The sequence below is a fragment of the Zingiber officinale genome, chromosome 4A (genome assembly GCF_018446385.1).
Source record: "Zingiber officinale cultivar Zhangliang chromosome 4A, Zo_v1.1, whole genome shotgun sequence".
NCBI classification, from domain to species: Eukaryota; Viridiplantae; Streptophyta; class Magnoliopsida; order Zingiberales; family Zingiberaceae; genus Zingiber; species Zingiber officinale.
The window spans coordinates 160,399,697-160,422,066 of record NC_055992.1 but is presented as its reverse complement, the minus strand read 5'-3'; the positions used below and the strand labels follow the sequence as shown (position 1 = coordinate 160,422,066).

General features: G+C 40.1%; 2 protein-coding genes across 2 annotated transcripts; both read right to left on the bottom strand.

Annotated features, from left to right (window-relative positions):
• Positions 1–904: 904 nt before the first annotated feature.
• LOC121971979 (4-coumarate--CoA ligase-like 7) lies at positions 905–18,231 on the bottom strand. The gene is made up of 6 exons (XM_042523538.1): positions 17,151–18,231; positions 16,761–16,947; positions 16,538–16,683; positions 16,388–16,455; positions 1,499–1,601; positions 905–1,375 (listed from the first exon to the last, which is right to left on the bottom strand). Exons 1-6 carry the CDS (start codon positions 18,180–18,182, stop codon positions 1,250–1,252), a joined length of 1,662 nt encoding a protein of 553 aa, XP_042379472.1. The 5' UTR covers positions 18,183–18,231; the 3' UTR covers positions 905–1,249.
• A 1,627-nt stretch (positions 18,232–19,858) lies between these two features.
• Positions 19,859–20,970, bottom strand: LOC121971980 (protein HEADING DATE 3A-like). The gene is made up of 4 exons (XM_042523539.1): positions 20,726–20,970; positions 20,579–20,640; positions 20,437–20,477; positions 19,859–20,320 (listed from the first exon to the last, which is right to left on the bottom strand). The coding sequence occupies exons 1-4, from the start codon at positions 20,918–20,920 to the stop codon at positions 20,094–20,096; spliced, it is 525 nt and encodes a 174-aa protein (XP_042379473.1). The 5' UTR covers positions 20,921–20,970; the 3' UTR covers positions 19,859–20,093.
• Positions 20,971–22,370: the final 1,400 nt, after the last annotated feature.

The window sequence follows — 22,370 nt, the reverse complement described above, 5'->3', positions numbered from 1 at the left end:
TCTTTTGTCAACATGGACAACGCATATAGATCGTGTGCAATGTACACATGGCACCCAATATGCTGATGTGTGCATAAGTGCATGCACCTAAGGTGCAACATGACTCTTTGTTAGTACACTTGACGTGTGAGATGGCAATAATGGACCACTCATATCAATGGAATTGAATGGAATCGAATTTATTCGTAGTTGTGCGACCAATTGACCTAATAGGTTAATGTGAACTAGTAGTTTAAAAGCCAAGAGTAGGGCTGTAAACGAGCCGAGTCGAGCCGAGCCGAGCCGAGGTTTAGGGTGTTCAAGCTTGTTTAATAAGATAATCGAGCCGAGCCGTGCCGAACTTAAAATGAACCAAGCTTTTGAAATGAGTGTTCAAGCTTGGCTTGGTTTATTTTTTATGAGCTTGAGCTTGTTTGAAGCTTGGCTTGAGCTTGGTTCGTTTAGATGTTATAAAGCTCTCAATTCAAGCTTGGCTTGAGCTTGGCTTGGGCTTGGTTCGAGCTTGGCTTGAGCTTGGTTTGAGCTTGGTTCGTTTAGATGTTATCAAGCTCTCGATTCAAGCTTGTTTGATTGTTTGAAACTTTTAATTGTTTGATTAGTTATTAAGATTGATAATTTAAATTTATTTATTTTATTTTATTATTTATTTAGCATATTGAAAGAGTTTTATTAATAAATATGGTTCGTGAACATTGTTCACGAACATTATTCACGAACGTTGTTCACGAACATTAACGAGCTGAACACATATATGTTCAAATTTGTTTGTTTAGCTTAACGAGCTGTTCAAGCTTGTTTGTTTAATTAATCTTATGTATATTGAACGAACATAAACAAGCTCTTACCAAGCCAAACACCAAACTCGTTCACGAACGCTTGGTTCATTTACAGTCCTAGCCAAGAGTGGGCTATGCAAATAACATTAAATTTTATTGCAAATTCACAATAACAACAACATCAAAGAAACAAAATATCATCTCTACATCTGATAATCAACCTTCTTTTTCCTACTAAAGAATTCTTTAAATCAAATGGACCACAGGCTCAGCCTTCAGTTTACACAATCTTCATAATAAGTACACTTTTCAAGAACATTTGCATGTGTTGTTATAAGTCGATGGCATTCGAATGCTCTTGTAAACTTTGATTTTCAGTTCCATGTTTTGCAAGCTTAGCAGGAGTATCTTCTCCAGGAGATTATTTTCATACTTGGAATAGGTTTATAATACATATAGGATTTTATGTACAATCATGTTTTAGACATGGAACTGAAAACTGAATGGTTGCGCAGTTCTGCCCTCGCTATCTTTCCAGTTGGTGTTTTGGGTATCGAGTCAATGAACACAACTTTGCGAAGCTTCTTGTATGGTATTACCTATTACACAGCAATTTGAAAACAAATGATTCAGTCCTAATCTTATTTTCTTCAAGATCAAGACCGGTTGAATAAGAAAAGATTTGATTAAATGAATAAAAAAAAGTGAAGATAAAGATAAACCTGCTTGGCTATGAAATCCATTATTTCTTCTTCATTGAGGTTGATTCCTGGCTGTAGTACTACGAAAGCCATGGGTACTTGACCTGCCTCTTCATCAGGATATCTGTTCTTTGGCAAACAACCACATTAAGGTCTCTTGGCAATTAACAAAATATTACATGATACATTATAAGAACCTCTATGTTCCAAGTTCGAACAAATGATTCTTCTGTAAGCATTAAGTTTGAAGTAGGAGCAGTGTTTCATGTTGGATTTAATCTTCTATTAGGTGGGCTCACATGGGTTTTGTCATGCTGATTATGCCGTTAAGATACCAAACTCATTAAGTGATTTTATTAGGTTTCAGATTATTGAATGTGGGTTAGATATGTAGAACCCATTAACCTGATCTGTTATCATTAATGGGTTGATAACAGATGCGGATCCACTATATATTGGATTGGTCCATATTGGATTAGGGCATGAGACAACTCCTCGTTTCCCATTGACGAGAGTTTTCGGCTCCCTCATCCTAACTCCTCCGGAAGACCTCTCTCTCTTCTTCTTCTTCTTCCACAAGATCTCGAGATCAAGGAGGACGACGCTTTACAACAATAGCTCTTCAACTATAATCATGTTCATTGTCGTTGTTTATGCATTTATTTTGTTATGCCATGCTTTCTGATGAAACTAAATCTCATGCTTAAGATTGTTTTCTCTGTTTAGAATTCTCCTTCAGTTTGTAGAATTCATGAGGCTTAGGGATAACAATTTTTAACAAGTGGTATCAGAGTCATGTTGTTTCACCGTTTTATGGCAATAAAGTTAGAGGTTTTCGTCGATCTGTTAATTACATGCCAAATTAAGGTTTGTTAGTATTTGATAGTCGAATATCTTTGTAAAAGAAAAACCTAGGATAGACTTTGTTTTCCTTGTGCTTTGTATTTTACGAAGAACGGCGGAGACCGTCGCTGTTTTCGTGGAAAACCGTTGCGTTTGATCTGTTTTTAGGTCAATTCGTGATGGCTCAATTGATTGCCTTGGTCGGGCAATCGATTGCCAAGCCAAAATCTTCGAACAGAATCATTTGGAATTGACTGGCTTGATTGATCAGTTGACTCGGGCGTAAAATCGATTTAAATTGATTACTTGCATAGACACATAATCAATCGGAATCGAATGAAGCTACATTTATTAGCAGAAAGCCGAATCGACTGCTTGAGGCAATCAATTACTGGTTTTCAACAATCGATTACCAATTCAGGAGTCGAGCACAAAAGGCTTTGGGATCGACTGGCAAATCGACCGGTAATCACTAATCGATTGCCAAGGATCAACAACTGATTGATTAGTGTGTTATTGAGCACAGAAGATTTTGTGATCGACTAGCAGGATAGATTGGGTGATCCAATCGATTGACACACAACATCAATCGATTGATAATCGCAAAGTCGGATACAGAAGACTTATTGGTCGATTGGGTAGCTGATTGTTCTATAGTATCAATCGATTGATAAGCCCAAACTTGAGTATTCGATTAAAGTTCCAAGGGATTTTTTGGGTATACATACACACGTGCTACTAAATTGAACTATTATGTTGGCCCAAAGGAAGACACGTAGGTTTAGTACATTTTGTGTAAATTGACGTATATCTCTGCTAAAAGTAATTAGCCAAAGGAAAATTACTTTTATGTCAAATATATGTTTAAGTGGAGCAAAAAATTTATTTCCTGCATATAATATGTTGGCCTAAAGATAGCATATTGTGTGATTGTCTAAGGTTGTTATGAGCTATTAACCACTATATAACTCATATAAAGTGTCATATTATGCGCACAATGGGTCAATCTAAAGGAACACACATTGTATGACCAACGAAAGTTTCAGTTATATAGAGAGCACCGCCAATAAATTACATTTTAGTCCAAAGAGTAAAATGTAATGTTGTCTTTGATATCTCATAAGGATTCTATTCATTAGCTTTTATTGCATATTTTTTATGATATTTATTATCTTACTTATCTCTGTTATTGGCTTTAATTAAATTGTTAACTTACATGTTTTCACTCTTACAATTTTAGTGTAATTAGCAATTGTCAATATTAATAACATCCCTACATTAACTGGATCAAATTTTGTAGAATTAAAAGAATACATCATCAGTCTTGAGCTGCATTAACTTAGACTATATATTGACACATGATCACCCCGCACTCCTAGCTAGTACTAGTACTATAGAGCAGAGGGTTGAATTTGAAAAGTTGAAATGATCTAACTACATGAGTCTAAGTATCATGAGACTCTCTATTCCGACACTAAAAAGGGGCTCAATAACTGAAAAGGAGGATGCTAGGAGTTTCATAAGCCAACTTGCATACCGTTTTGTGGCAAATAAAAAGGTCAAAACTACTACACTTCTTTAGTGTCCATGCAATATAATGGCAAAGGAAATATCAAGGAGTACATAATAAAAATGTCTAATATCACCACAAGTCTAAAAGTACTAAAACTCAAAATGTCTGAGAGTATATTAGTGTATTTCGTCTTGATATTTCTGCCTGCACGGTTTACTACTTTTAAAATTTCTTATAATACTCAAAAGGAAAGTTGACATTGAATGAGTTTATAGCTCAATGCGTGCAAGAAGAGAAGAAACTGAGACATGAGACATCTAAGAGTGTTCACCTAGCATCTAGTTTTTAAGATTCGAGCAAGAAGCAAAAAAAGATCAACAATAAAGGTACGAGAAGCAAATTGTAGATTCTAGGGATTATGGTCATTAGGAGCATAAGAAACAGGATAAGGAGTCTACTTGCTTCTTCTGCAAGAAGAAATGTGATATGAAGAAAGATTGTCCCAAATACACGAACTGACATGTAAAGAAAGGTAAACTTCTCAATTTTATTAGTTCGAAAGTCAATTTAGCTATAGTACTCACTGATACTTGGTAGATAGATACATGTATTACTACTCACATAAATGTTATTATATAGGGTTGTCTCAGGAGTCATCTTCCATATGACACTGAAAGATACATCTATACAGGGAATGGAAAGAAGGTACAATAAAGTCCATAATTGTTTTTAGACTTTATTTAGGAATTGATATCTTTCTGAATTTAGAAAATATATTTATTGTACCGTCTTTTAGATAGAATTTAATTTCAATTTCTTATTTGAACAAATCATGTTATTCTTGTTTATTTAGAAATAGAATTTTTAGTATTTTCTTTAATTCAGTGTTGGTTGACAATGGTTGCTTGGTTGATAAACTTTATAAATTAAGGATCTTCACTCCTATGGTTGACAACGTGATTCTGCATAGTATATGTACGAAACGTAAATTGACTAACCAGAATTCTTCCATGTTGTGGCATAGACGTTTAGGACATATATCCAAACAACGCCTAAAAGGTTAATGTTACACGAAATTCTTAATTCCATTGACATGTAAGACTTTGATGTCTACATAGAGTGTGTTAAGGAGAAGACCACTAACAAAATAAATAAGGGAGCTAGCCGTTGTAGTGATGTTTTGGAGCTAATACATAGGAATATTTGTGGATCATTCCCTAAGGCATCTTGGAATGAGCACATATTTTATTAGCTGCATAGGCGACTACTCTCAATTCAGCTATTTGTACCTTATTCACAAAAAATCACAATCTTTCGACTTGTTTAAAATTTTCTAAACCGAAGTTGAAAATCAACTAGGTAAAAAAAACTAAAGCGATCAGATATGTTATTGGTGCAGTTAGCACTAATAGTCAAACTCAGATTTTGATGAATGATAAATGATTTAAAGTTAGATATTATGTTTGTCTAATCTCTTTACCGAGTAGGTAGGAATTGACAAGTCTAGAGAACCTAACACCAGGCTGAAGTTTAGATGTGTGATTCTGACAAGAAGTCTAGCTGGGTCTGGGACCTGACAACGGGCTAAAGTCCAGTCGGGATGCTCGATTCTAGATGATCGATTTAAGTCCAGATGTGAAATTCCGACAGGAAGGCCTGGTGGGTCAAGAGGCAAGTCAAAAAAACTGCAAATGGTAAATGAGGTAAGTTAATTGAAGGAGAGTGATCCAGTGAAGACGAGTCCCAATGGGACTGTAGGCGTTGGACCAGTTTAGATTCATTTTAAAAGTTTAAGCCGAGGCCATAACTAGATCCTGGTCTTGGTAAGACAGGATTTAACTCATAAATAAACTATTTATGCATATATTTTTCTAACTCTGTGCTGTAGATACATATGCAGATCTTTAAATCCTGCACGCGTGACAGAGCCTGATTCTAAGTCCAAAGTCAAAAGATATGACCTCCGGAAGATTGTTGTATTGAATAGTGATTGGAGGAGCCTCAAGTGGATGGAGTGAATCAAACCAGACACGGTCAAACTAAATCAGATTGAACCGAAGCAATGGATAAGATCTGAATTATTTAATTAGCTTCCTCTATAGAATTACCTGTAAGATCTGAAGTCGGAAAGGTTATCTTGAAATCAATGGATATGATAAGAACAGGTTCATCTATAAAAGGATGCTAGATGTCCAAGAAAACAAATAATATTTCTACACGATTCTTTGACCATCTGGCTGCTCTGACTTCGTACTATTGCTGTGCTGCGATGCTGCTACACCCGACTACTACAGATAGACCAGCACCAATGCATGAGCACATTCAGATCTCCGTCTAAATATTGGGTAACAGTTTTAGTTTAAAGTTAATTATTGCTTAAAGAAAGTGTAGTTGTTGTTACACTTTTTTGTTAGTGTATTCAATTACGATTGATTAGTGGATTACCCGTCGAAAAGGTCCAAAGGGTCTGGGTCTTGGAGTAGGAGTTATCGAAGATTCCAAAACAAGTAAATATAATCATGTTTTATTTCTTTCTGTTGTTCTTAGTTTATTTTTCCGTTGCGCACTCATTTTAAAAAACCAAAAAGAAAGTTAAAAAATATACGTGATTCACCCCCCCCCCCCCTCCCACGTACAATCAATCCTGTAGGACCGTTGCGGCCGGCTGGAAGGGGGGTTGTTGGATATCTTGCAAAACCAAAAACGAAACAACCCTTCCTCGAACTCTTTAAGCTAACATTTGCATAAATAGATTAAACAATAAATTAAAAGCATAAAATAAGAGGCACCAGTGTTTACTTGGTTACAACCAATGTGGTTGTTAATCCAAGGAAGATTAAGCCCAATATCAATCTCCTTCAGGCGGAGAATGTTGGACCCCGTGGTAGTTTTGATGTGATCAACCAAGTTGGTTAGGTCCTGCTGTGTTTGATCCCTGTGTCTGAGTGTGCAGGAGCTTAGGAGCACAGGAAGTCGAGCGGAAGACGCAGCTAGCGAGAAGGATGGCACGGGAAGGGAGCCGACGGGCTCGGTGCGTCCGAAGGACGAGAGAGCTGCGAAAGAATACTCCGGTGGGCGTGAAGACCGTACGCGGCGTTCGAGGGACGTTAAGCCGGGACGGAAGGCTGCTCGAGGAGAAGGCCGGGAATTGGGTTCGGGTGAGCCCTATTCCGGTTGGCCGCAATCACCCAAAAGAACGGAGCGTCAGAAGCTGAAGAAAGCAAGCTGGAATTGGAGCTGCCAGCTTGGAGGCGCCTCCAGCTTGAAGGCGCCTTCAACAGGTTAAAGTGACCGTTTCAAGCTACGGATAAAGTTTTATCCGCTCACCTCTTGGAGGCGCCTTGGACCCCTATTGGAGGCGCCTTGGACCCTCGAAATCAGATTTCCAGAGGCTATTTAAAGGCCCCTGGAGCTAGGAATTTATAACAACTTCTACATTCAATTCTGTAAGCATTTCCTATCAGTAGTTCTGAGCCATTAGAGTGTAAAAGGCTTCTCCACCTTCAGCAAAAGAGAATTTTCTTAGTGCGCTTTTCACTGCCCTGGATTAACAATCCTTTTGGTTGTAAGCAGGTTAAAATTCTGTTTCTACTTTTATTTTTCTGCCTCTATTATTTTACTACTGCATTTCTTCTGAGTTGAAATCCGAGGAGGGTGTTTTTATTTTTGTTTTCAGCAATTCAACCCCCCCCTCTTGCCGGCTTTCGCTGCACCTACAATTGATATCAGAGCCTGATCGCCTCAGAAGGACTAACCGCCAACTGAAGCACTACGATCAAGAAGATGGCCGGAGCGAACATCCATCCCCTTAAGTTCGACGGAGACTTCGCCACATGGAAGCGCAAAATGAAGGTATTTTTTAAAACCGAATTTGACATTCTTTTAATAATGAACTATGGCTATGCAGTTTCGAAAGATAAGGAGGAAAATACATGGACGAAAAAGGAGCAAGCAGATTTCGTCGCTAACGGAAAGGCTGAGTTCCACCTACTCAGCATTCTGCCGCCTCAGGAGGTAAATCGGATCGGAAGCTACGACTCCGCGAAAGATCTCTCGGAAAAATTCCTGGAACTTCACGAAGGTACCTCCGAAGCGAAGCTAGCGAGGCGCGACATCCTCCGGAACCAGTTGACGAGCCTCCGGATGAACCAAGGCGAGAAGGTAGCGCAACTCCAAGCGAGAATCAAGGAGCTGATAACGCAACTAACGAACCTTGGAGAAGAGGTAACCAACCGAGATTCTATCCGATACGCGCTCAATGCCTTCCCGAGAACTCCAGAGTGGACCTCCTTAGTAGATGCGTACTACATCTCTAAGGACCTCGAGGTAAGTACTTTAGAACAATTGTTTTCCACTTTTAAACTTCACGAATCTCGAGTTTCAGAGCCCAATGGAGTAGAGAAGACTAGTCAGAACATTGCCTTAAAGGCAAAAATGAACAGTTCTGACTCTGAAGCCTCAGTCGACGAATCCGAAGCGGCACTACTGGTAAGACGCTTCAATAAGTTTTTCAGTACTAATAAATTTAAATCGCAGAGGCATCATCGAAAGAAGAGGACGGTTCGCTGCTACAACTGCAACGAAGAGGGGCACATTAAAGATGACTACCCAAAGCTAAAGAGAAAGGAGAAAGAAAGGGAAAAGTCAAAATACAAGAAACCAGAACCCTCCAAGCACAAGAACCTGAAAGCTACTTGGTCATATTCATCATCCTCTGAGTCAGACATCGAAGAATTCTCGGGGTTAGCGCTAATGGCGAACCATCAGCCGGAAGAAGACTCAAGCTCAGACATGAGCATGGATAAAGGGGGAGGAACATCAAAAGAAAAAAACAGCAGTAAAGGGGGAGCGTCACCAGATCAGGTAAGTAAGGTACGCAATCTAACCCCGAATCAATCTTTTAAATTTATTAAAGCTCTTTCTAAAGAATTAGATAAATTAGAAAATGAAAATGAAAATTTGAAATCAGAAAATGAAAGTTTAAAATTAGAAATTGAAAAATTGAAATCTGCTGCATGCTTAAATCAATTTCCAAACTCAAAATTAAGAATTTATGGAAAATTGAACTGGTACATTAGAAACCATCAGGGTCAACTTAGAAAATTGCCCAAAATTTATGTACCCCCTAAATATCTGATTAATCCAGTAGGAAGGAACCTTTATTGGATTCCAAAATCTGTGCTAAATTAATTACTTTTAAGTTAAAAGCTTTACAGTGAGAAAATTAAACATTGAAATTCTTTAAGGAAGCTTTGTCTAAAAAAGTGGTTGTTGCACCAATAACCAAGAAGGCCTAGTACCTCGCCACGACCTGGAAGCTAAAATATTGAAAGAAAATGTTTAATTAACTTTCTGAAAAAACATTAAAAACAAGAATTAAATAATGCTTTGAAAGTTTATCAAACATTTTTTCTCTTAGAATTTTTTTGAAAATTCTAACTTAGAAATTTTTTTTTGTTAGAAATTTCTTCCTGGAGAAATTCTAAATAACTTCATTTACCTTAGAAATTTTTTTTGGAACATTAAAAAATTTAGTTTAATTAGGATTTTTTTTAATTAATTGACTTAGAATTTTTTTTAAAAAAAAATCAGTTTAACTTAGAATTTTTTTAAATTTCTAAAAATTCATTTTTGCTTAGAAAATTTTTCTGAAAGTTCAATTTAATTTAGAAATTTTTTTAAAAAAATTCATTTTTGCTTAGAATTTTTTTTTCCTACCTTATTAATTTGCTTAATATTCTCTTATTGGTACCCCATTTTTGCTGTGATCAAAGGGGGAGAGAAAGGTACAAGTTTAGGGGGAGTTAGGAAAATGAAAATTTTACCTATTTTTTTTGAAAATGTGTTGCAATTTTAATTATTGCAAATTTATGCTTAATATGTTAGTTTAGTAATTTCCTTTAAAATTACTATTTATGTCCATTTGTAAACCCTAACTTGAACTTGGGTTGATGCACATCAAAAAGGGGGAGATTGTTGGACCCCGTGGTAGTTTTGATGTGATCAACCAAGTTGGTTAGGTCCTGCTGTGTTTGATCCCTGTGTCTGAGTGTGCAGGAGCTTAGGAGCACAGGAAGTCGAGCGGAAGACGCAGCTAGCGAGAAGGATGGCACGGGAAGGGAGCCGACAGGCTCGGTGCGTCCGAAGGACGAGAGAACTGCGGAAGAGTACTCCGGTGTGCGTGAAGAGCGTGCGTAGCGTTCGACGGACGTTAAGCCGGGACGGAAGGCTGCTCGAGGAGAAGGCCGGGAATTGGGTTCGGGTGAGCCCTATTCCGGTTGGCCGCAATCACCCAAAAGAACGGAGCGTCGGAAGCTGAAGAAAGCAAGCTGGAATTTGAGCTGCCAGCTTGGATGCGCCTCCATCAGGCTTGGAGGCGCCTCCAGCTTGAAGGCGTCTGTTTCAAGCTACGGATAAAGTTTTATCCGCTCACCTCTTGGAGGCGCCTTGGACCCCTATTAGAGGCGCCTTGGACCCTCGAGATCAGATTTCCAGAGACTATTTAAAAGCCCCTGGAGCTAGGAATTTATAACAACTTCTACATTCAACTCTATAAGCATTTCCTAGCAGTAGTTCTGAGCCATTAGAGTGTATAAGGCTTCTCCGCCTTCAGCAAAGGAGAAATTTCTTAGTACGCTTTTCACTGCCCTGGATTAACAGCCCTCTTAGTTGTAACCAGATTAAAATTCTGTTTCTACTTTTATCTTTCTGCCTCTATTATTTTACTACTGCATTTGTTCTGAGTTGAAATCCGAGGAGGGTGTTCTTATTTTTGTTTTCAGCAATTCACCCCCCCCTCTTGCCGGCTTTCGCTGCACCTACAGAGAAGCCTCTCACAACGTTGACGCACAGAAAGAAAGAAGCTCAACTAAAACTCTAAAGCACACAAGCGTTGGATTTACAATTCTGAATTCGTTGAAAAGCTTCTGGACCAAGGCTATATTTATAGCCTTGGTCGGGGTGCCCCGAAGGGGTTTCGGGCGCCCTGGGGGAGATAAACTTTATCCCCCAACGATCAGATTGAGTCAAATCTCGATCCTGTCAAACGTCTGGTCCGAGCGCCCGGAAGGGTTCCGGGCGCCCCAGAGGGCTCCGGGCGCCCCAGAGCCCAAAGGAAGGGTTCCGAGCGCCCCGGAGGGCTCCGGGCGCCCGGGACTGCTCCGGGCGCCCCGAACTGCTCCGAGCGCCCCGGAGATCACCCAAACCCAAGTTCCGGTCTTCTCGAGCAGCCTTCCGCTCCGGCTTCTCGTCCCTCGGAATCGCCGCGTGTTTTCTTCTCGTCCACCAACGTACTCATCCGCAGTCTTCATCCCTCGGTCGCACCCCGTGCCGACCTTCTCGCTAGCTGCGTCTCTTGCTCCCCGAGCAATCTTCCACTCCGGCTTTCGTCCCTCAGAACCACCGCACGCTTCCTTCTCGTCCACCGGGGTACTCTTCCGCAGTACATCGTCCCTCGGACGCACCGCATGTCGTCCTTCTCGCTAGCTGCGTCTTCCGCTCGAGTACCTGTGCCCTTAAGCTCCTGCACACTTAGACACAAGGTTAAAACAACACAGGACCTAACTTAACTTGTTGATCACACCAAAACAACCTTGGGGTTCCAACAGATCCTACAATCGTGGCGGTAAATATTAGTCGATAAGATAGATCAAACAAATAACGTTCAAGACCTTTAGTGAATTATCTTGTTGAGTGGAGGATTGTGCCTCAATATACTATGTCTGGTACTCCCAGTCAGAATGATGTAGCCGAGTGATGCAATCGTACCCTAAAAGATTTGGTAAGAAGTATGATAACTTTTACTTCTTTACCTGAATTTTTATGAGGTGAAGCACTCAAGATTACAATTTACCTACTTAACAGAGTATCAATTAAGGCAATAACAAAAACCTCATACAGGTAGGAAGCCTAGCATTAGGTATTTACACGCGAGGCTAGACCTTATAGGCCTAATAAAAAGAAACTTGACTCAAAGACTATTAGTTGTAATTTTGTAAATTACTCTGGAAAGTCCTAGAGGTATAAATTTTATAATCCTCCTAATAGATCCTTCTGTCAAATGGGAAATATCAAATTCATTAAGAACGATGCTGGTGGTGCAATTAGCACAAATGGTCAAACTCAAGTTTTGATGAATGACAAATATATTAAAGTTAGATATTGTGTGTTCTAATCCTTTTACTAGGTGTGCAGGATTAAAAGACTTGATAAGGATCATACACTAGGCTGAAGTCCAGTCGGGTCAAGGAGAACTAAATGATTGGTTGGAAGTCCAACTAAATTAGAGGACTAGACAGTTAGCAGGAAGTCTAGTCGGGTCACCAGACGATTGACTGAAGTCCAAATGAGGCATCTGGCAGGAAGACCTAGTGGGTCAAGAGATCAAGGCCAAGTAAGTCTGCAATGGTAAGTGAGGTAAGCACTAGAGGAGAATGATCCAGTGGGAACGAGTCTCAATCGCATTGGTTCAGCGTTGATCCATTTTGAATGTCTAAGCTGATATCATAAATAGATCCTGATCTTGGTAAGAACGGATCTAATTAATAATATTGTCTTATTTTATTATGCTAACTCTGTTTTGCAGAATACATTTATTATTTGGACTAATGGGTTTTGCATGAGCTAAAATGCATAACTCAGCTTTAGATGAACAGTGCTCAAAGCATCTCAAAGCTACAGGAGGCGCCTCAGAGCTCAACGAAGGTGCCCCCGCACGGATAAACTTCAGGGATAGAAGTTCATTGAGTGAATGCACCCTGTAGCACATTGGAGGCACCTCGGAGCGCATTGGAGATGCCTCGGAGCTGATGGAGGCGCCTCGGAGCAGATAAGAGATGAAGACTTTGAATCAGATAAGCGATATTGGAGGTACCCTGAACCATTAGAGACACCTCCAATGGTGTATAAAAAAAGGTCTTCAACCGACATTAATTTACCACTTCTCTACACTTATTTTCGACCATCCAACTACTCCGACTTCGTGTTACCACTTTGCTGCGATGCTACTACACCTGATTGCTATAGTTAAACCATCTCCAACACCATAACTCAATCCAAATATTGTTCATCACATGTTGGGTAACGTTTTAATTAAGTCATTTATTTCTCAAGAAAGTGTAGGGTTGTTACACTTTCTTTTATTTGTACTGATTTTACAATTGATTAGTGGATTACCCATCGGAAAGGTCCAAAGGACCTTGGTCTTGAAGTAGGAGTCGTCAAAAGCTCAAAACCAAATAAAATTGATCGCATCTTATTTTATTATTTTTAATTCCGCTGCGCACTTTCTTTTCAAAAATCGGAAAAGAACGAGTTTCTCAAATACACGTGATTCACACCCCTCTCACGTGCTTACGATCCTACAAATGTGAGTGCTAAGGTTAGAGAAATATATTTTTAGGAAAGCGTTAGTGATCCTCATGTGGTTATTACTAATGTAATCAATAGCGGTATAATTACCATACCCTACATTATGGATATTGCATATCCAATAGGAGTAGTAAATCAAGATATTCCCGTGTTATCTCCAATGAAATTGGAGAATCCTTCCACTCAGAGTGAGATATTGTCTCATATTGATGAGCAAGTACCTCAACCACCTTAAATACAAGGGTCATTAAGGCGATCCACGAGGGAAAGGAGATCCATGATTACTCATGATTATGTTTATCTTCAAGAGCATGAGTTTGACATAGGGTTGAAAAATGATCCTACATCTTTCCAAGAGGTCAAACAATGTTCAAACCGTAAAAGGTGGATTAACGTCATGTAAAAGAGTTGAAATTTATGACAAACAATGATGTTTGAAAACTTGTTGAATTGCCTGAAGGTACGAAATCTGTTGTAAATGGATATTCAAAACCAAACAAGATTCAAAAGGCAATGTTGAAAAGTATAAGACATGTTTTGTTGCCAAGGAATTCACTCAGAAAGAAGACATTGATTACAAGGAGGCTTTCTCACCTGTGTCGAATGAAAGACTCCCTTAGAGTAATCATGACACTTGTAGTTCATTTTGATTTGAAGCTAGATCAAATGGACGTAAAAATTGTATTCCTCACCAGAGAACTTTGAGTTTGAGGACTCAAAGCGCCTAGTATGTAAATTAAAAAAGTCCAGTTATAATTTGAAACAGATGTCCCATTAATAGTATCATAAATTTGATTAGATGGTTATCTCATTTGGATTTAAGGAGAATTCTATTAATTAATACATATATGTCAAGTTCAATGGGAGCAAGTTTGTTATACTTGTCAATAATATATTGCTAGCAATCAATAGTAAAAGTTTGTTGTATAAAACCAAGTCATTTTTATCCAGTAATTTTGAAATAGAAGATCTTGGTGAAGCATCCTTTATTTTAGACATATAGATCGGTCATGATCATTCAAAAGTCATTCTTGGACTTTCATAAAAGGTCTATATTAAAAAGATGCTTATAAGGCATGGCATGCAAAATTGTGCCGCCTATGTCTAGGAGTGATAGATTCAATTTGCAACAATATCCATGGCTTAAACTTGAAATAAAGGAGATGGAACAATTCCCTTATGCATCAGCTGTGGGAAGTCTCATGTATGCAAAGGTTTGTACATGTCTAGATATAGTATTCATAGTGGGGATATTAAGCAGATATGTAAGTAACCCAGGACTATCACACTAGAAAGCGGTGGAGAGAGTAATGCGGTATTTGCAAAGAAGTAAAGGATCACGTATTGGAGATCAGATAACCAGGAGGTGATTGGACATTCAGACTCCGATTTTGCTGGATACTTGGATAGTAAGAGGTCCACTTCAGACTATATTTTCATGCTTACTGGCAGGGCTATATTTTGGAAAACCATCAAACAGACACTAATAGTCACTTCTACTATAGAGGCAAAGTTGATAACATGCTATGAAGATCCAATAACGGGATTTGGCTGCGGAACTTCATCAAAGCGTTGCAGATCGTTGATGGCATTGTCAAGTCATAAAAGATCAACTATAATAATAAAACCATAGAACTTTATGCTAAGAACAACTGTAATTCGTCAAAATCAAAGCACATTGGCATCAAGTTTCTAATAGTTAAAGAAAGGGTTACGAGTCGTCAGGTGATGATAGAGCACATCAACACAGATTCTATGTTGGCAGATCTACTCACCAAGGGCTTGGTGCCTAAAATATTTCATGCGCATGTTGTGGATATGAGTCCTTATAAAAAAAGTACTCATGGGAGTCCGTATTTATTTTATTACTCTATATTTGTTAATAAAGACAAATATTTTATTTTGATTATTATTTTATGTGCATATTGTGGATACGAGAGTCCTTATAAAATAAGTACTCATCTAATGGGAGTCTGTATTTATTTTATTATTCTATATTTGTTAATAAAGATAAATATTTTGTTTTGATTATTATACGTACTTAAAGTTCAAAATATTTATGGGTATTTTGTTTGGCACTCTAAAATGAAATATCATGATTTATTGTTGTTGTTTAGCATATAATGTTTGTAAATGTGATATCGATTCTTTTGAAATCATAAAATTTAGATCATGATTGCTACCGTAATTTATCATAAAGTATTTTGCAAATATGATCAGACCCTTTGGGTCACTTTTGGACACATTAAAAATTGACATGTATTGATAAGATTTTATGTAATTTTCATCCTACACATTTGTTGGTGTAGTTAGCACTAATAATCAAACTCGGATAACATCCACATCTTGATTTATTTCATTAATGACATTGGTATTGTGATTACTCTCAGGACTTGTTACAGTCATATATAGTAACTATGACCTCTTTAGTCCTATACTAATAAAGTTAATGGACCAGATTGATTACAGATATTCTATACATGTAAAGTTAGACATTGTTGTTGACATCAACTCAAGCTAAATTCATGTGTTGTATATAAATCACATGCAGCCCAAATGGAAGATTGTTGAATTTAATCTTCTATTAGGTGGGCTCACATGCATTTTGTCATGCAGATTATGCCATTAAAATACCGAACCTATTAAGTGATCTAACTTCAATTTATTAGGTTTCGGTTTATTGGATGTGGGTTAGATATGTAAAACTCGTTAACGTGATCCGTTATTATTGATGGGTTGATAAGGGATGTGGATCGGATTGGTCCCCGTTGGATTAGTGCATGAGACATAACTCGTTTTCCATTGATGAGAGTTTTCGGCGCCATCACCCTAACTCCTCTAGAAGTCCTCTCCCTCTTCTTCTTCTTTCTCATGATCACGAGATCAAAGAGGACGACACTTTACGACAATGACACTTCTGCTACTGTGCTACAATCAGGTTTATTGTTGTTATTTATGTATTTATTTTGTTATGTCACGCTTTCTGATGAAACTAGATCTCATGCTTTGGATTGTTTTCTCTGTTTAAAATTCTCCTTCCGTTTGTAGAATTCATAATAATGCTTAGGGATAACAATTTCTAACATTTCAACGCCCTGCCGATGGGTGCACTGGTGGTTCAGCCAATTTCAACTTTTTTTCTAGAGCGGAAGTTACAAAAGCTAGATTAACTGGTTAGAACTTACGGAACCACAGCAGCATCAGCAATGCCGGGAAGAAGTTGAAGCAAATGCTCTAACTCAGCAGGTGGAACCTGTATTCATCAAAATTGGCATAAACAAAATGATATTCTATAGATTTATTTACTTCCATGGGAAGAGTTTTATCGTCACAACCTGGGAGGCTCCACACTTTATCAACTCCTTCAACCGATCCACAATGAAAAGAAACCCATCTTCATCAAAGTAGCAGAGATCCCCTGTTTTCAGCCAGCCACTGGAATCGAAGGTGGCATCATTTGCTTCTTCATTTCCCACATAACCTGAGTTGGTAAATACGAGTGTTTAGAGTTAAGATTGCTCGCCTTTCATTTGACTATGGATTGGGTAACAAACAAACCTAGCATGATATAAGGGCTTCTAAGCCATAGCTCTCCAGTCTGCCCAACTGACAATCTTTCTCCTGTGGTAGTATCCACAAGCATAGCTTCAACGTTTTCGGCGAGACGGCCAACCGACCGCAGACGACGACACTCCTCCTGACCTATCATCCCTGATATCGGTCCAGCTTCAGTGGATCCATAACCCTACAAACGGTATATCTTTTAGGCAAAATATCTACATTTTGTATAGGTAAACAAGTAAAAGAGAATTTACTCCTTCAAGGAAAAGGGTCAGTTAGTTTCATCCCTCGGTGCCTTTAACAATGAGTTCTCTAATGGCATGCGTATGTTTTCTTCTGTTTAAATTTAAATTAATTTAATTTATTTTCTTTTGTTTAAATTGATACCTGACGGAGCTCCACATGGGGAAACAGTCTCATGAATTGCTCGGCCGCCGCCTCCGGGACCGGTGCGCCGCCGCAGATCACGTACTTCAGGGCCACCAGGTCCAACGGCTCTGGCCACCTCGCCATCTCAACCACCACGGGCGGCGCCGCTGTCAGAGAGGTCACCCGGTGCCTCTCCGCCGCCTGCACAATTTCCTTCACGCTGGTCCTGCCCCCGATCAGCACCGCCGTCTCACCCAGAGCCAATCCTATTAACAAAAAGGCGTACCCCATCGCATGGAACAGCGGCGCTGTCAAAAGCGTCGCTTCTGGTCCTCCCCGACGACGCTCCGCCACCGGGTTCCGCATGGAGTGGCATGGCGCCACGATCGCAATCATGTTCCGATGCGACAGCGCCGCCGCCTTCATCATCCCCGTCGTCCCCGACGAGAATTGAAAGAAGGCCACATCCGACTGCGCCACTTCCTCAACCGCTTCCCCTCCATCGCCGCCGTCGAGAAACGAGCGGAAGCGTGGCGAGTCGAGGATGATGGTGGCGAGGCCCGCGGGGAGCTTGGCGGCGGTGGCGGAGGTGGCGAAGGCGACGCGGGGGTTGGAGAGGGAAAGGAAGTGGGAGATCTCGCGCGGGGTGGAGGCAGGGTTGGCGGCGGAGACGACGGCGCCGATGGAGAGCAGAGCGAGGTAGAGCGGGGGAATGTCGAGGCTCGTCGGGGCGAGGACGAAGACGCAGTGGCCCCTGTCGATGCCGGCGTGCGATCGGAGGGCGGAGACGAGGGATCGGATCTGTGAGAGCAGCTTGGGGAAGCTAACGGTGTCTCCGGTGGCGGCGTCGACGAGGGCGGGGTTGGAGGGGAGCGGGGAAGGAAGGAGGGAGAAGGCGTAGGCCGCGACGTTGAGGCGGCGCTCGATTGGCGGAAGTGGAACGGAGGGTCGAAGGCTCTGGAAGGTTCTGGATGGGGCGTGGAAGCCGCTAGAGAGCAGGCGGAGGGAGGGCGGAGTCGGAATTGGGTGAGCAGCATTTCGCTTCTCCATTTTTTTCTTTTCTTTCCTATTTTCGGATATGAAGAAAAATGCATCATTTTCAAGCCCAGATCCATGGCGATTATGGCCCACCCCGTCCGGTCCGATTTAATTTCTTCAGACTCCAGTGGCCAATCATGTTGTAGTGGAGAAGAAGACAAATTAAGCAATCTGATCCGATGGTGGTCAAGTAGGTGAAAGACGCCCAGTGAAGTGATGTTTTTGTCCTTTTAGTTGTATATTATAGTAATTTGTGTCATTTTCCGATGCCCTAGAACACTGAAGCTCCACCGTTGTGGACGAATTAAGGAATACACTTGTCTAACTCCAAAACTAATCGGGTCTATTCGAATATGAACATTTGAATTTAAAAACAAAGGCGTTGGACGAAGAAATTGAAACATGCGTGGACATTTAATTGGGAAGAAAAAAAATTATTGAAATATCTACGATGGTATATTTTAAATTAAGTATTCAAATCAAATATTAAATACGGATAGTTTCTTCTATCACCTCGTTTGAAATCTCAATCAAATTGAGAGAAAACTGAAAATTGGATCCCAACTGCTGTCATGTCTTCTTCTTTACCTGGTTGCTGACCTGTTGGACAAGACATGGAAGCTAATGCTCGTAGCACCACTTGGACAGGACATGACAAATTAGGTGATCAGTCCCTGTAACTTAACAGACGTCCACTTCATTAACTTTAAAAAATTTTAACTAACATATAAAACGACGATATTTTAATATAACAATATTCCATTTGTAATCATTTTAATTGTGTGGTTGAGAAGGACGAACCTATTACGCTGGATGAGGTGTACATGTCCATATCAAGTGCAATATATGACTCTTTTGTTAGTACATGCACTACTTTTACGTGCAAGATGATCAATAATGGACTGACCACTCATGCTAATGGAATCGAATTAATCGAATCAAATTTAATCTTAATCTGCGACCAATTGACTTAATAGGCTAAGGTGAAGTAGGGGTTTAAAAGCCAAGAGTAAGCTATGTCATCCCCAATGTTGAACACGAATAATTAAGCTTAGTTTGTCGTTCATAACAGGAATAAACTCATTTATAGACAGTTAATAAATAAATTTATTTATAAATTAATTATAAATTTGAACACTAGCTAGTCTACAGTAGTCCTAAGGAAAGGAAGACGACGCATTGCACCTCGAAAGGTCATGATTATTAATTTGAAGATAATGCATGATCTAAAAAGAGATAGAGAGGAATCTAGATGATATATAATGATTATATACGGTGTGCATCGATGCCATTTCAGTTGACTCTTTGAAAAATCTCACATGACTAACCATCATTAAGTGTTGTTAACATGAGACGATGCGAAGATAGCTTCGAGCATTAGTCCCGCGTAAGAAGAGAGGCGAATGGCAAGATAAAAAGTCATATGAGCGACATAGTGCGTGCATGATTCTAAGAAAAAGTGAAGATCTAAAAGGAGATAAAGAGGAATCTAGCTAGATTGATATATGATCATCAATCGCCACTTTCTTCAAGTCAAATGGACCACAAGCTTTTAATTTCCTTGAGAGGGCAAACCGCAAAAGACTCGAAGAACTAATTGCACACCATTAGTGGAACAAATTAAGCCTCCAATTTACTATGTGCAATTGGTTCAACATAGACAACGAAAATAATCGACATTAGTTTGATTGTTGCAAGCTCTGAACAAGCGTATTGGGTCGAAGATTTCTCATATTAGTTCTATAGATGTGGGATTACATAGCTAAAGTTCGTTCAGCCTTTGGCTAGCTCACACAATTCTTCAATAATAATAAATACACTACTTAAGCAATGCCATTTGCGTGTGTTATTGTAAGTCGATCGATGACATTCAATTCAAATGCTCTCGATCGACCGTAAACTTTGATTTTCCGATCGCAGTAGTTATAAGTACCTTCTTCCACCACACCCATTCTCTCTTTGGCAATTGAAGTACATTGCGGCCACAGGGGCCCCGAGGTTGTAAAGCGCCGCGAAGTCCCTGCTGTTGAAGTTTTGCCTCCACCCGGGCGCATATATGGTCTGACGAACCGATTGCCGGAACAACACAAACACGAACCGGTGAATTCCGGCGGTTGGACGCGGGCTCTCATACGGAACGATTTCATTTCCTGAAAATTAAAGCACATGTATGGAGTCGGAACAAATTTACATTCCAAACAAGCAAAACAACATTTGCTACTTAATGAACTCGGTTAAAGTTCCAAAAATAGATAATGAATCTCACCATAACTAGCATTAGCCGTTTCCGGTATGTCGGTCACCAACCTGATATATAAAATCTAACAAGTTAGTTTTTTCTTCAATCAATCCATGACCACATTCCAATGGCACACAATTCGATCGATTGATTGAGTGATCAATCTTACCAATGCAAGTGCTCCCTCTTAGTAGGGTTGCTCGGGCTTGGTGCATCAGGATCAACCATCACCTATAGTCAACACGACTAGCTGCCACGTTAGCAAACGGACAAAGTTTCACTCGAGCCGAACCCAACTATGATCATCAACACTTACAAGTGTGTAAAGAGTAGCCCTCGTATCGCGGCCCCGGATCTCGACCCTCGGCTCATTTACGACGGCCGACGGTTTGAGCTCGGACCCATTCATGACTTCCTTGTTGTTGTAGAGCAGCCGGAGGGTAGCCGACTTGACGAAAGGGTCCAAAATGTCCCCAATGACATTGCCCACCACAAGAGGATCCCTAGACATATCGTTGCCTCAGAGATGCCCTCCTCTGGGGATTACTGATGTGTTCTATATCATAGGAAGGTATTTATAGAGCCTGCAAATGATTGGAGCACTCATTACATTCAAGACTCAAAGAGTAGTCTCCTCGATCCAGAGGACTCGGAATCTTGCTTTTTTGAGTGTAGAGTATTGATCGAGTCCTTGTCGATTCAAACTATCCACAAGAGCTAGCCGCCAGAAGATCGATCAATGGTGAATAAATCCGCCGACTTATTCTCAAGAACGATACGATCGATCGAAAAAGTTAGATTGCCTTTTGACCTCCTCACCATGCATGCTTCATCATCCAATCCCTTTCGTGGAAGTGGCAGCGATCGAGCTGCACGAATGCAATTCAATGGCGTTGTAAAGAGATTCTGTGGGGCTCGACGTTTTTGTTACTCCTTTCCTTCCTACCTTCCTCTGTTTTTGTCATGGTGCGGCATGTCGTATTAACGTAGATTCATCTATTATATTGTAGTCGACCAAGTTAATATCGCATGGTCAAGGTCTCAAGGAAAAAACAAATGAAAGAAGGTCAATAAAGAGGAATCTAAATTGGTACATTTTCCGTCTGTCTCACGCAAGAAGAAGTTAGAGAGCCGATGTTGGTTTTGAACTGGGCCAAGCAGAATTTGGATGGTGTGTGGTAGATATAGTGGTAAAAGGCGATATCGCTCGCTCCCAGCGTCTTTGTCGCACCACGTCTAAGGTCTTCACGAGGGAGGTAAATCATGGTAGCTGAAAAAATTAATGTGCAGTGAGAAGAGGTGTGTGGTAAATATAGGTATTGTGGTCCGTGGAGTGAGTGGCTGATGATTGGTGGCAATAATGAGAAGAATGTGGGGTTTCGTTGATTGTTTTTCTTCCGCTCGTTTATCCACTTCCAAATCAGAAAGAAAGGTGAGTGAGCGAGGGAGAGTGATTCCAGCTAAGGAAATAAAGGGGAAGCAGAGTCCAGGACCACTAAATGGGCACGCAGCATTTTTGTTCTTATATATTTTTAGTGAAGAAGAACATGCAGCCGCCGCCAGTGCCCCTTCCTTTGTTCAGGTGGGTGGCAAATGGCCAAGGGGAAAAAGGACGACTGCAACAGGCCGTAGGTCATAGGCCATAGGCACAGGCAATTCAGAGAATGGATATGTGTTGTATTACATGCCAAATTGGGGTTTTGGGTGCGAGACAAGACTGGAGAGATGATTGCTTAGACTCGTGCGGTGGGATCTTCCACTCAGGCTAGACTGTGGCACCAACTCCAAATGAGCATATGAAGAGAGGACAAAAATCAAGAGGCCGTTTCAACTTTAGCGAATCTTCGAATGGACTTTCCTTTTATAAAAATAACATCCTAATTAACATGAATTATTCAAAATAGGTTCATTGTCTTATGTTAATTTAAATTAATTGAACATAAAGACCTAAATAAAAATAA